The following is a 13,272-nucleotide window of genomic DNA, read 5'->3' on the forward strand; positions in this document are numbered from 1 at the left end:
CCTCAGAACCAGACACATGCACAAAAATACATTTCCAGTCCAAGAAAACTGCCATGCAATGTGTTGTGTGTGGTCGCTTAAGAAAGGCACTGAGCGTAGTATGCTGCCAGAAACTCAGACCGGAGACTTCAGCAACCTGCTCGCAGGGAACAGTCAGGCCCCAAGCGGGGAGGCGGTTCACCAGCCCTTGGTAACAGGCCTCACCTCTTACAAGCATAAGCACAGGCCAAACCGTGGGCAATGACTTCCTACAAGCTTCTATTTATTGTCACATTGCTATGGTGCACGTCCCCTCAGCATCGATGGAATTGCGCGGGGTGGGTGACCAGTCTGCTGAAGTGAGAACAGAAGGGGCAGAGGGAAACTGAACAATTCTACAGAAGCCTTGCATATGTGAAAGTAGCTAAGGGACACTGAGTTAAGAGCTGGCAAGGGAAATTCGCAGGAGAGCGTCGTCCCCCCGCCCCTCTGTTTCTTGGAAGCAGTATGTCTGCCAGAGGGCCAGTGTTTAATCGAACTAGCTTAGCTCTGTACACAGAGCGCATCTTCTTGCTTTATTCTGTGTCTGGCAGAGCAGGCGAGGCTGGTGCTCCTGCTGTTGCTGGGGATGGACAGGAGCAAAGTAATTCACCATATCGTGTTGGAGAAGACGTCTAGGATGGCAGAAATTAATCGGATGGAACTAGTAGAGAAAGGGAGATGGGTCAAGGTACACTCAGCCTTTCATTACTCGTCATAGATGAATGGTTCACCGGGCAGGCATCCGGGAGCCCGGCTCGCTATAGGGAGACGTCAGTGCGCTCCGGTCCCGGGTGGAAGAACCCCCGGCCCCTCCCGCGCAGGCTTCCTTTATATAAAGTCCGGGGACTCGTCGAGTCTGCAGCAGTGGCGCTCAAAGCGGCGGTGGCAAGCGCTCCTTTCCTCCTGTCGCTGCTCCGCTAGGACAGCGCGCTCTCAGCTTCACCGAGAGCCCTGAGGACTTCCCGCCGGAACCATGCGAGGTTTTGAGCTCCCACTTTTGCTGTTGGCGCTGGTCCTCTGCCAGGCGCCCCGGGGGGCAGCTGCTCCAGTGTCCGCAGGCACAGGTGGAGGGACTGTCCTGGCCAAGATGTACCCGCGCGGCAGCCACTGGGCTGTGGGTAAGTGTCCCGAGAGTGAGATCCCCAAGCTCCTATCCTCAGAGGGAGGGAACATCAGCTGGAGGGAACCTCTCTCCCCAACTGGGCATTTAGCTTGGGAGTTTGGCTTGGCTCCTTTCCTTCTACTGAAACACCCAGATCTCCCCTAAACTCCATCCCATCGTCTCTTGTTTTGAGAAACCTGACAGGTCCCTTGCCAGTGGCAGACTGGTCCCCAGGTCCCTTCTCTCTAGTTTCCCACCTGTGAGCATTCCTTTTTCGCGGGGCATCTGGGGCATCTGGGGCATTTGTGCCTGCTCAAACCCTCTCCCCAAACCTCTCAACGTCGCCTGCAGCTCACTTTCCCTCCATACCTGTTCAATGCCTCCTATTGTTTATCTAGCCTCACCCCTATTCTCAAACAATTTTGGGGGAAGCCAGGTCCCTTAGTGAATCCCGGATCCCAGTCCAGCTTGGTGGACTGGCTCGTTCAGGCTGTGGTCCTACACCAAGCTGAACCACAAGGTATGGGGACCTGGGTGCAGAGTCTCCCACCTTGGGGTTCAAAGACTCTCCTGAGTTTTCTCATGCCTTCAACTCTCTCTGAAGCGAGGCTCTTTCCCTGGTCCTTACGCTGTCCCCTCCCCTCCCCCCAGTCCCTCCTCCCTCCTCCTCACTCCCTGCCTTGGCTGATTTCAGAGATCATGACTACTCTACAAGCTTGTCTGGCTCCTGCTGCCCAAATCCCAGGCGCGTGGCCATCTCTTAGACCCGCAACATCATCCTCTTCCCTTTCTTTTTTTCTGACTTCTGCCAACAAGTCTTGTTGGGGTCCTGGGGGCATTATGCCTCCTCAAGCAAATGCAGCTTCCATGAAATGCTGAGTCCAAGGTCTCCTGACCTTCAGCCACTCCAGTTAATTGTGACCACCTTGCATTTCCTGGGAAACAGGTTCCTTCCCTAAAGAGCTTGAAGGAGTGTGTGTGTGTGTGTGTGTGTGTGTGTGTGTGTGTCCATCCCTAGTTAGGTACTTAGTAGCAAGGAACAGTGTATGGGAAATTTCTTAAACAAGTCTCAGATTCTAGGTGCCAAAACGAGGCTGGATTTGGGGTGGGGATGAGATTGGAAACTCTGCCTCTGCCTCTGGACTTCCATGCTGTGTTTGGCCAGAGATCATTGGGTTGCCATCCTATAGTTTTGGGAGGTCCTGCTAAAAGTCCCAGGGATGAAAGGATGTGTGACCTCTGAGGGCCTCTGGAATTCCAGGAGTCTGGACAGAGGATGGAGTGCAGGTTGAAAAGGAAGAAGCAGAGAGACCTGCATTTCTTGAATGAAGAACGTTGAAGAGGTCCCTAAGAACCCCAAGTTAGAGCTGGTCATTCTTAGAAAGGGATCCTCAGGGCTTAGATTAAAAGGCCATTGTCTGATGCAGCCACCATTCAGTGGGCAGGGAGGGAGAACAGACAGATACTCCAAACTCCATTATTTTTTTCTATCACCACACAAGAAGAGACGATGCGCTGTCAGCTAACCCTTGGGGACCAAGAGCACAAGAGAGGAGGGAGGGAATCCAGTGTCGTATCTACGGTACCAGCCAACCTGAAACTGACCCACTGTCATTAGGGGCACCCCCGTCCTGGAGTATTTAGGGTATGTCCCTTTGTCACTGTCCACAGTGGTCCCACAAACATTAAAAAATTTATTTTCAGATGCATTCTTCTCTGTTTAATAATTTTAGCTGCAGGGCATTGAATGCAGGGCATCCTCACATAAGCCAGCTCTGGAGCTCCAATCTTAGCCTCCACTGGGGTTCTATAAAATTTAGGCAAGTTTGCCGAAGGTGCCCAGCCTACCCTCCAACTTGCTATGGAGCCCAGTCAAGCCTCACGTTTGGGTTTGAGAAAGAGACACAAGGCATTTTGGATAGGCACTGTTGAAAGAAGGGCATCAGCAATGTGAGATTTAGCTTTAGTTTGGAAATGTCCTAAGACAAGGTCCATTCTCTCCCATGCCAGAAGACAAGCTGCTCAGGGCTATTTTGGCTCCATTTGTTTGAATTTCGGTGATGCTAGGTGTGAACTCAGGCCAGTGAGTGCTCTGTCACTAAGCTACGCCACCCCTACTTACCTTTTTGGAGACAGGGCCTAACGGTGCAGCCCAGCCTAGCCTTGAATTTGTGATCCTCCTGCCTCAGCTTTTGTAGTGCTGGGATCACAAGCATTTGCCATCATTCCTGGCTTGGTGACACCCTAGGATTGTCCACAAGGAAACCTTCATCACGGCTTTCTCAGGGAGTTGCTCTTTCCGGCTGAGGGAAGCAAGGGACAATGAGTCAAGCTTGGAAACTGCCCACACTTCTCCTGCGGGCCTTCGTGCTCACGGGCATATTGTGTGTGTGGTGAAAATACAGTCAACACAAAGACTAGGGACTATGCTCTGTGTGCTCTCAACATGCTCTTAGTGTTGGCTCTAACTTTGATGTGGAGCAAAACTCGGGGAGCTGAATTGGGTGATATCACCGTTTGGATGCGGATGAGATCATACTCACCACGGGGCACACCAAAGGCTGAAATTTACACTATGTGCTTATAAAGACTATTTTTCCATCTTCTATTTCCATATGTGTATGTGTGTGTGTGTGTGTGTGTGTTATAAATTTGGGTGTGTTCATGCTGCATATGTGTGTGGGGATGTATAAGGTAGACTGTTCTCCTACCTTATTCACTGGGGCAGGGGGCAGGGTCCCTCAATCAGATCCAGAGCTGTCAGAGGTGGCTGGTCTAGCTACCCAGCTTGCTCTCATCTTCTGAGACTGGAATTACTGGCAGGCCACCAGGCCTGCTCATCATTTACACAGGTTCTGAGGAGCTGTACTCTGGTGCTCTCGCTTGCACCGTACTTTAGCCCTGAGCCGTCTCCTCTGCCCCATAAGTACCATTTCTTAGAAGTACATAATCCTTTACATCTGAATGATATTTTCTCAAATTAGGATAGTTTTCTAGTTTCAACGCTGAAGAAATTAATTTACATTTCAAACCTGCCCTTTAGTGGTGTATTACACAATTTAAAGGCACAACACCTGTTTTTTTTTCTTTCATTCAGAGCAAAGCTTTATTATTATTATTTTAAGTACCCGTCTTTTCTCTATATTGAGGTCTCCATTATTTTGATATGGATGTGTGACAGATGATGATAGGAGATGAAGTGGAAGTGGGCATCTTGTCCATGTTGCCATGGAGATGATGATGTGGTTGACAGGAGCGAGCGATGAAATAGGACCCAGGGTATGTGTGCTTCCCTGGGATGTTATAGATGGCGCACTTCCTCTACTAACCAGTGTGTGCGTGCGTCGAGAGGAGGGCAGCTGAGCTGCGCATCCCCAGCAGGCGGGCACTGACATTCAGTCTAGCGTCGTCAGGATCTACGTTAGGTCAATAATAAGATGGGCAGCGGCTCTATTTTCCCGTTAGAGAAAAGTCCACAAATGTATTCCAGCACAGCAAAGGGAAGGTCTCCATAAAATGATCCCCGTCACCCCACTGCTTTATTGGCAATGACTCTTTCCTCGTTTTTAGCATCCTAACTAGATGACAGGAGATCGGAGACTCGTGACTGAGGTGATTACTGTGGGCATCAGGGTTCCAGCGCTGTCTTCTAGCTACCATGATTCAATTTCCTCCATGTAACTAGAGGGGATGACACAGCAGCTTCCTAGGAAGCTGTGCAAATGTGATCACCACGCGGGACAAATGGATGGCTATTTAGTGGGCAGCTGGGCACCGGGCTGATCCAGCAGATGACTGGAGCGATGTAAGAGTCTCATCCTTCAATTGGGACAGTGTCCCTAACAAGTTCTTCAAGCAGTGTGGAGTCGCCTGAATGGCAAGTACTCACTCAAAAATCTCATTTGAAGGCTGGAAGCCTGCCTAATAGTCACAGAATTATTTTTTTTTCAATTCACACGATAGCATGATAGACTGAGATACGATCCTCGCTCTCTCAAAATCTCATTTGAAGACTGCCTAACACTTACAGAACCAATTTTTTGCTATCCACATGATATCATGATATACTGATAAATGATCCTTGCTCCATGGGACACTAGCTATTCATAAGCCACAATTTTCTTTGCAGATCCCAAGATGATGCTCTGCTGGGAAGGTAAAAGACACTTCAGAAACAGTTTCCTGTGTTTGAGATGAACTTTTTAGCCTTGTTATGATCCTAGATCCTTTGCCTATGTCTCAAAGGATTCCGCAAGTCTCATTTCACCATCCCACTATGGTGCCAATCAAATGAGAGTACCCACGCGCAAGCATTCCGCAAACCGCCAATTGCAGCTCATATGACAGGCATAATGAAGGTGGACAGAGGTGCTGCACAGGGTCTCTTTCCATTTTAAGTTATGGACAGTCATTCAAGCTTTATTCCTGCAATGTTTCCCTGGACAGCGCCTAAGGCCAGTTAGTGCTGCAACCACGAGACTTTTATTTTTCTGGACACTTTAAATCAAAAGCACCAAAGGCTTAGTAATAGAATAAAGCGCGGTGTCAGAGAAAATGGGAGCGCGGAGAATTGTCAAATGAGTTCATCTGAAGGATGAAACTGTTAAGAGCTCAGACCTGATTAGGCGTGAGGGTTGCACCTCTTCATCTCAGACCCCAGTAGGCAGAGGGAGGCAGATCCGAGTGAGTTTGAGGCCAGCTAGAACTACATGGTGAGACTCTGCCTCAAAAACAAATAAACAAATGGACGAACAAACAAAACAAAAATTTGTGTGTTTTGGGGTTTGCACTTGCCACCAAGTTAGACTAACAGAGTTCAAGACCTGGAACCCACATTGTAGAAGAAGAGAAACAGCTTCCACAAGTTCCTCTGACTTTCACATACACGGTGTTCTCTCTCTCTCTCTCTCTCTCTCTCTCTCTCTCTCTCTCTCTCTCTCTCTCTCTCTCTCTCTCTCTCTCACACACATACACAAAGACACACACACTAAATAAATGTAAAAAATATGTGCAGACCTGGGATTGATCGCCCACTTCTTAAATGTGTGAATATCCCTGTTTTTAGTACTTTGGCCTCCTTCTTAGGATTAACTAATTAATTAATTAACTTATAAGGCCGACACATGTGCTAGAACTACTGAGAGAGTCTCAGGGCCCCCAAAGAAACCTCCAAACTTAAGTGGCTGCTGAACATCAGTCAGAACTTGCTTTCTGACTTGCTTTTCATTACACTCTTAACCCACCATCACTTCCAAGTGAGAGTTTTCTGGATTCAATTTCAGCTAAAATTCAGAGAAAGTTTAAATGAAAGATTCCTTTGGTACAATTGTATTACAGATAAGAGAAAGGCAACATTAAAAAAAAAACATACAAAGAAACACATCAAGACTTTCATTTTCAGCAGAAACTTGAAATTGGTGGTGGGAGACGTCAGGATTCTGCCTTTCAGCTGGACACACAGAATTGATGGGACTCCACATCTGGGAGCTTTTTAGATGTGATTTGGCCTGCCCTGTTCCTTTCATGGTTGATAAACACCGGAGGCTGGGTGCTACAGCCCTTGTCTGAGGTCCCCCTACTAGTCAGTAGAGGTGCTGGAGCCAAATCCAGGGCTCCTGAGTCACACACAGGTCTGAATTTTGTTCATTTCACGCCATGTTTTGAACAGAATATAAAGCCTGTGTGCTGTGTATAGACCAACTCTTAATAGCAAAATAATGTCCTTTATTCTGTCTTTACCAGGAAGCAGAACGCACTCAACCTGCGTCCATTTCGGTCTCTCCTTCCTTCCTTTCCTTTGGTTGCATTTGTTGCATCCTGGGTTTGTTCTGTTTTTATAGGACACTTGATGGGGAAAAAGAGCACAGATGAGTCCCCGTCCCTGTATGTGTCTGAGGGAGACGGCCTGAAGGAGCAGCCGAGGGAATACATCCGCTGGGAAGAAGCTGCAAGGAATTTGCTGGGTCTTCTAGAAGCCTTGGGAAACAGAAGCCATCTGTCACCACAGCACCAGCCTACTTGGGTTTCTGAGGACGGCAGCTACTCGAACGACGTTCAAAACGCAAAGGTGAAACAAACATACCTCAGACTTGGGGTGGGAGGTATCTAGGGAGAGAGTTCACAGGGGGATCCGATCAGGGGAACAGAAACTGCCTATTATGCACACTGGTTACCTTTTCCATCGCTTTACAAAAATCCCTGACCCAAAACAGTCTGAGAAAAGCTGGGTTTGCTGTGGCTCGCGGTCCGAGAATACAGTCCAGCAGAGCGGGGAAGGTGTGGCGGCAGGACCGCGAGGTGGCTGCCATGTGTGTCACAGAGAGATAGATGCTGGCACTCTGCTCATTTTCTGGTCCCCTTTCAGTCCATCCAGGACCCCAGCCCTTGGGGTGATGCCACCCACACTCAGCATGGGTCTTTCCACCTGTGAAGTATTTTTTTTTTTTTTTTTGGAAAATAGCCTTACAGATATACCCAGAGGTGTGCCTCCTAGGTGATTCTAGATCCAGTCAAGTTGACAGTGTAACTACCATGGTGGGAAGTCTTTACGTGGCTACACTAAGCCAGCACCTATGTGTGCTAAGCAAACTATCACTCAATTTTCACGCTATCTTTTCTTTTGATCGAATAGTTTTTCTCTTGGAAGACAACACTAAGGTCCAAAGTCCAGTTTAGGAGGTTTTTTTTTTTATTAGTAATTATTCTTGTTTGAAGCAGTGATTATGGTTTTCATGAGAATTTTTGTTTATTTGTAGCCCAGGCTGGCCTGTAACTAGAGACTATTCTGCCTCAGCCTCCCAAGTGTTTAGGATTACAGGCGTATGCCGCCACCCCTACTTCTTGCCAGGATATTTTGATAGTGAGTCAACAGATAGTACTTGAATAAATTCTTGAGGGTTTATAGGAATGTTCATTTTTTTATATGCACTAGAGAAAGAAAGGTCCTATTGGCAGATATTTCTTTTCAGAGGAGCGAGTTCTTGTTTTTATACACAGCTGTATTTTTTCCTACTTATTCGAGTTCTATTCTAATATTCAAAACTCAGGGAGTATATCAAAGCCAATGGGTTCATTGGTATATAATAACACTAACGTGGTGGTGCTTAGGTACAAAGATAGCATATAAGTGAGGCTGGATTTTACGGGAAGCAAGGCAGCTGAAATGAGGGATTCACCACCAACTTCTAACACACATACAGGAGAAGGTGAACGTAATTCATAAGAGATGGGGCATCCTTTCTCTACTTCCTGGCCTACTGCGGCTCTGCCCTGCCCTCCCATGATGGACGGAGGAAGACTGTAAAACTATAAAGTTAATATTTTCTTCCTTAAAAATAATAATGTGAGGGTAGAGAGATGGCTCCGTGATTAAGAGCGCACACTGCTCTTGCAAAGGACACAAGTTCAGTTCTCAGTACCACGTCTGGCAGCTAGCAATGGCCTATCACTCAGTTCCAGTGGATGCCCTCTTGGGGTCTTCACTCATTGTGACCAAACCCGTACACTGTAATCCAGCTACTAGGGTAAGTAATTACCTCATTTGACATCACACTCTCAGGAATTCTATTTATTTATATTTTTTGACGTTAGTAATGAATCCAGTGTTTCGTACATGCTAAGAGTATCCTCCTAAGTAGAGCCCCAACCCCTGAATTTTGAGGGCACAGGGACAGAATCAGACCACTTTTTAGCGATGATAACAAGAGCAATAGCCGGACTTCCACCTGCTTGGGACAGTATTGCCTTGCAAGTCCTCTCCCAGGAAATGGCACCCACTAGTCTTAACACATGGTATGCAGGATGGAGAAGGTGGCCTTGCTTTGCTCTGTTCCTGGAAATGGATAATTGCTTATCATTCACAGAGCTCAGAGATCTCTCTGCTTCCCTCTGTCACGGTGGTAAGCTCTTTGATGGCCCTTCTAGAGGCTCAGGGCTAACCTTTTGGGCGGACATCCTTTCTGTTCCGCTCCCCTCCCATCCATTGGGAGAGTTTTGATGTTAAATGCAAAGTAAAATCTCTTTTGTTGCATGAAACACACACACACACACACACACACACACACAGAGAGAGAGAGAGAGAGAGAGAGAGAGAGAGAGAGAGAGAGAGAGAGAACTAGAGCCTTTAGTAGCTTTCATTCAAAAGAAAAACAATCTAGATGAAATCAACCCATAGAGAGAATCAGTCCCAAGGTTGCACAAAGCTCCGAGTCACTCTCTAGAAATGGCCTTGCAGGTGGTAGGCTGTCAGCTTCCTTGTTTGTCGAAGGCCCATTTGCTCAGAGGATGCTGGAAACTTGTAACTGACTCTCAGCCCCTACCTGGCCACACACTTTTTCTTAGTCTACTGTTTTCCTGGAGTGGATATTTAACAACTGTGTGGTTCTCATTTATTTGAAGAATGCAAAACTCACAAAAGCCTTACAACCCTCAAAGATAAATTTCTACAAACATCAAAATGCATATGCCCTCATAGGTCATTCATAAAACACTCCAGACACACACTGTGTCATTCTTCTCCAGTGCTTAATTTTCTTTAGAAATTAAAGATATGTTTATATTTTAGGTGTCTGTGTGTTCTGCCTGTCGATATGCCTTGTACACCACATGTGTGCCTGGCCTTGCGGGTCAGAAGAGGGTGTTGGATCCCCGGAAGTGGGGTTACAGATAGTTGAAAGCATCCACATGGGTGCTGGGATTCAAACCCTTGTGTTCTTAACTGCTGAGCCATCTCTCCAGTTCCAGCGGCGCTTCCCTTTTCTGAGCGAACAGCAGCATGCAGCTGGGATTGCCTTGTCCCCTGAACTTGGCTCTGCCAATCATCAAACTCCTTAAAAATTCAATTCCTTTCTCGAGGGCCCCCAATGTCCCATGTTCAGCAGAATATTCAAGGCTTTAAGGAATTAGGAAAGCGTAGCTTTGCTGAGGTCTCCGTGGCGATATTATAGGGAGGATGGAGGGGCAGTCATGGGAAGTGGCTGCTACTGCTTCCACCACTACGGGTCATTTTTTTTTTTTTTTTTTACTTAGCCAGGCCTTGCTATCTGATCTATCTTCTGACATGCTGTTTTTCTTTCCCCAAGTCCAAAACCCCATCCCATTTAATTCTACCTCAAGTCGAATAATTAGCTAGCACACACACCAGCCCTATTCTCTTGGATACATTTCCCAGAACCGTGGAAAACAAATTTAGCAATGAGTTTAGTCTTCACCAGAAGCAAACCAGTTTATTGCTTCTCTTGCTTTGGACATTTTGCCTCAATGAAAATATGTTGTCGTGAAAAACTGAAACCATTCCATAATTATCTTATTCAAAAAGAAAGAGTGCTGAGAGACCTGGCCTATTAGAAATCCATCTATCCTCCCAGGGTCAGAGAGAAGCTTAATAACCTAGCCGAGAACCAGCAGAATTAGCTGCAGGAGCTTTCAGACGCTGAAGGTCTCTGCTTAAAATTAAAAACTCTCCACACATGCTCTCATCTCTCACGGCAGCCATAAAACACCGAGTCCTGTTGCCAACTCGCCCAGAGCTGTAGTTAGAAGCTGAGAATTTCCTATGTTTTGATGGCAAAGATACTTAATTCAGAGCAGTGTGTGGGAACGTGTGCTGACAAGAGACTCCTGGGTCAGAGCAGACAGGTCCCAGAGCTTTGCTAGCAAGAAAGGCCAGGCAAGTACCAACTAATGTTCAGCTTTCTTTCTTTCTGTCACTTTGGAGCCTATCCTGGAACTCACTCTGTAGATCAGGCTGACCTTGAACTCACAGAGATCCCCCCCCTGTCTCTGCCTCCTGAATGCTGGGATTGAAGCTGTGTGCTGCCTCTGCCCAGCTTGTTCATCTTTCTTTTACCCATTCTTCTTTCCCCGATCCTTTAATGCTTTCCTGAAAATAATGGAATTTCTACCCCCATGGATTCTACAGCATGAGGTAGAGTTCATATCAGATCCGGGGCTTAACTCGTAATCTTGGCCATGATTGCGGAATGTTCTGGTAATCAGTGAAGAATTTCTCTGTCATGTAGGCCTTGGCCACCGCCCTTTGGAGTCTTGGGCTTTTCCTTTTATTTGTGGATGTGAACACAGAGACTGGGGATGAACTGAGAGATGCTGATCAGGAAGGAAATGGATGTGTAGATTTACTCAGAGGTCCTTCCAATAAAGGCAGTTCCTCAATGGAGGGTTCCACTCCGGGGTGTGTCAAGTTGACAACCAAGATTAGCCATCACAGGCAGAATATTTTATTCTAGCAACAGAAAGGAAAGTAGAGCAATTCCCACAGGAGTTTCACAGAGAGAGCAACATAAACCAATAATAACCGATAATCCTCCAATGACCCCACCAACTTCTGTGCAGGAGGAATGAGCTCTTCCCCACCCTAGCATCTCTGTCTGCCAGATCCTGGTCCTCGGAGTACTCAGTTTTCCTCTCCCCTTTTTCTTTCTACTCCTTTCTCTTCCTTGAGCTGAGCTAAAACTTTCAATTCGGCCTTTTGAGGGATGTGGGGAATGTGGTGAGGCTTCCTCCTCATCCTCAGCTGGCTTCTTTTATGGCCCTTGGCAGTCCTTAGGCTGGAGAGATGGTGGAATCTAAAGGCTGGCAGTCAGGTGGTTGCAGTCTTGGTTCTGCAAAAGGAAGACGAAGCTAATTGGCTTGTATGGGAATCCATCCCCAGCCCAGGGCTCATTAGCATCTGTAGCACACGGCCTGGAACTGCAGAGTAGGTGCCATTTGCCTAAGAATAGCAGCACTTCCCTTATTAGAAACCGGTGGCCAGTCTGGAAGCAGGAGGGCTAAATTGCCAGAGAGTCTTGGGAAGATTAATAAACTCTTGTCTGGGTTAAAAAAAATAATAAGATCCAGCTGCTCATCTCTTTGGGTAAAACTTGCTGAAGGGGAATAAAGTTTTTAAAACCCTGTAACTATTTTTCCTTTATTCTCTGTGAAATTGACCAGAAGTCACAGCAAGCAAATGGCAGTAAATTTAGAATTTGGGTGGAGACCCAGATGAACTCCTCTTCCCGAGCTGCCCACACTGCTATCCTGTCCTGCTTCAGTTTGTAGATTCCAAAACGAACGAGCTTCAGCTAGTGCACAGTGTGTGTGTGTGTGTGTGTGTGTGTGTGTGTGTGTGTGTGTGTGTTGGGGGGAGTAGCATTCCACAGTCCCCCTGCCTATTTCCCTAGCTCTATTCTAGTAATAAATAAACCTTTAGCTTTCAACAATGGTCCAAAACACACCCAAGGAATGAGATCAGAAAAGTTCAGCAGGCATAACATGCTTCTCTAACACTGTATTTAGAATCCCCTAGAAAACTTGTGAGCACAGGGTTCCTCACCAGAATTTCCAAGTTAGAAGATTTGGGAGTTGACCCAAGAATTGCCTTTCTACCCAGTCTTCCGGGAATGGGTACCACTGGACTTCCCCATCACCCATGTGTGTGCATAACTATTTCTAATATATTTTTTTGAAGTTGGTGGACTCTCTGCTCCAGATTCTCAAGGGGAAGGAAGGAACCTCCAGCTGAAGGGACAATGACAAGGAGCAAAACAAAACCCTTCAGAGACTGCACTCCGCAAGCATCAGTTCTACTGGACCATCAACCGGATTCTCTTTGTGCAATTTACTTAACGATTCCTGTATCTTTCAACCGCGACTAAACTCATGATTTTCAAGCAGCATTTCTGGTTTGAACTTGTTTCTGTGAACAACAGCCAAGAAAGCGTTCCAATGAATACCTTTCCCAGCTAGGCTTTTTGTTGATTGGATTCGGGGCTCCAATCTGCTACCATTCACAATAAAAGCTTAATTAATCCCATTGCCCAAAGGGCAACTTGTCCTCCTATTTCAACTCCAAATGAGAAGAGAGGCTGGCAGAGCTCAGAACACACCTTGACCACAGACTTTCGTGCTCACTGATTAAGGCAGGAGGAATCACCAGCTGTCACCTCTGAGGGCCGCTTAGCGAGTTCTTGCAGCGAGTAATGGCATCAGCTGGGCTGGGCTGGGCTGGGGATGAAAGCGGGTCTTCGCCATCCCTTAGCGATTCCCTTATCTGTAGCACTTACCCGTGCATCTCAGTGTGTTGCTGATGTCACGATACGTTCTTCCTTTAACAGATGAGGAGACAAAAGATCACAGAGGTCAGGTGACTT

General features: G+C 46.9%; 1 protein-coding gene across 1 annotated transcript; it reads left to right on the forward strand.

The window, feature by feature from the left end:
- The first annotated feature begins 879 nt into the window (after positions 1-879).
- Grp (gastrin releasing peptide) lies at positions 880-12,920 on the forward strand. Its single transcript, XM_005356210.3, has 3 exons — positions 880-1,139; positions 6,964-7,190; positions 12,591-12,920. The coding sequence occupies exons 1-3, from the start codon at positions 995-997 to the stop codon at positions 12,642-12,644; spliced, it is 426 nt and encodes a 141-aa protein (XP_005356267.1). The 5' UTR covers positions 880-994; the 3' UTR covers positions 12,645-12,920.
- The last annotated feature ends 352 nt before the right edge of the window (positions 12,921-13,272 follow it).

This window comes from Microtus ochrogaster, chromosome 18, assembly GCF_000317375.1.
Source record: "Microtus ochrogaster isolate Prairie Vole_2 chromosome 18, MicOch1.0, whole genome shotgun sequence".
In the NCBI taxonomy this organism is placed as follows: domain Eukaryota; kingdom Metazoa; phylum Chordata; class Mammalia; order Rodentia; family Cricetidae; genus Microtus; species Microtus ochrogaster.

Excerpts from the sequence above, each read along its gene's own strand:
- Grp (XM_005356210.3), top strand. The coding sequence starts at position 995 with ATGCGAGGTTTTGAGCTCCCACTTTTGCTGTTGGCGCTGGTCCTCTGC. Across the intron at positions 1,140-6,963 it reads CGGCAGCCACTGGGCTGTGG|GACACTTGATGGGGAAAAAG; the intron begins GTAAGTGTCCCG and ends CTGTTTTTATAG. Across the intron at positions 7,191-12,590 it reads ACGACGTTCAAAACGCAAAG|TTGGTGGACTCTCTGCTCCA; the intron begins GTGAAACAAACA and ends ATTTTTTTGAAG.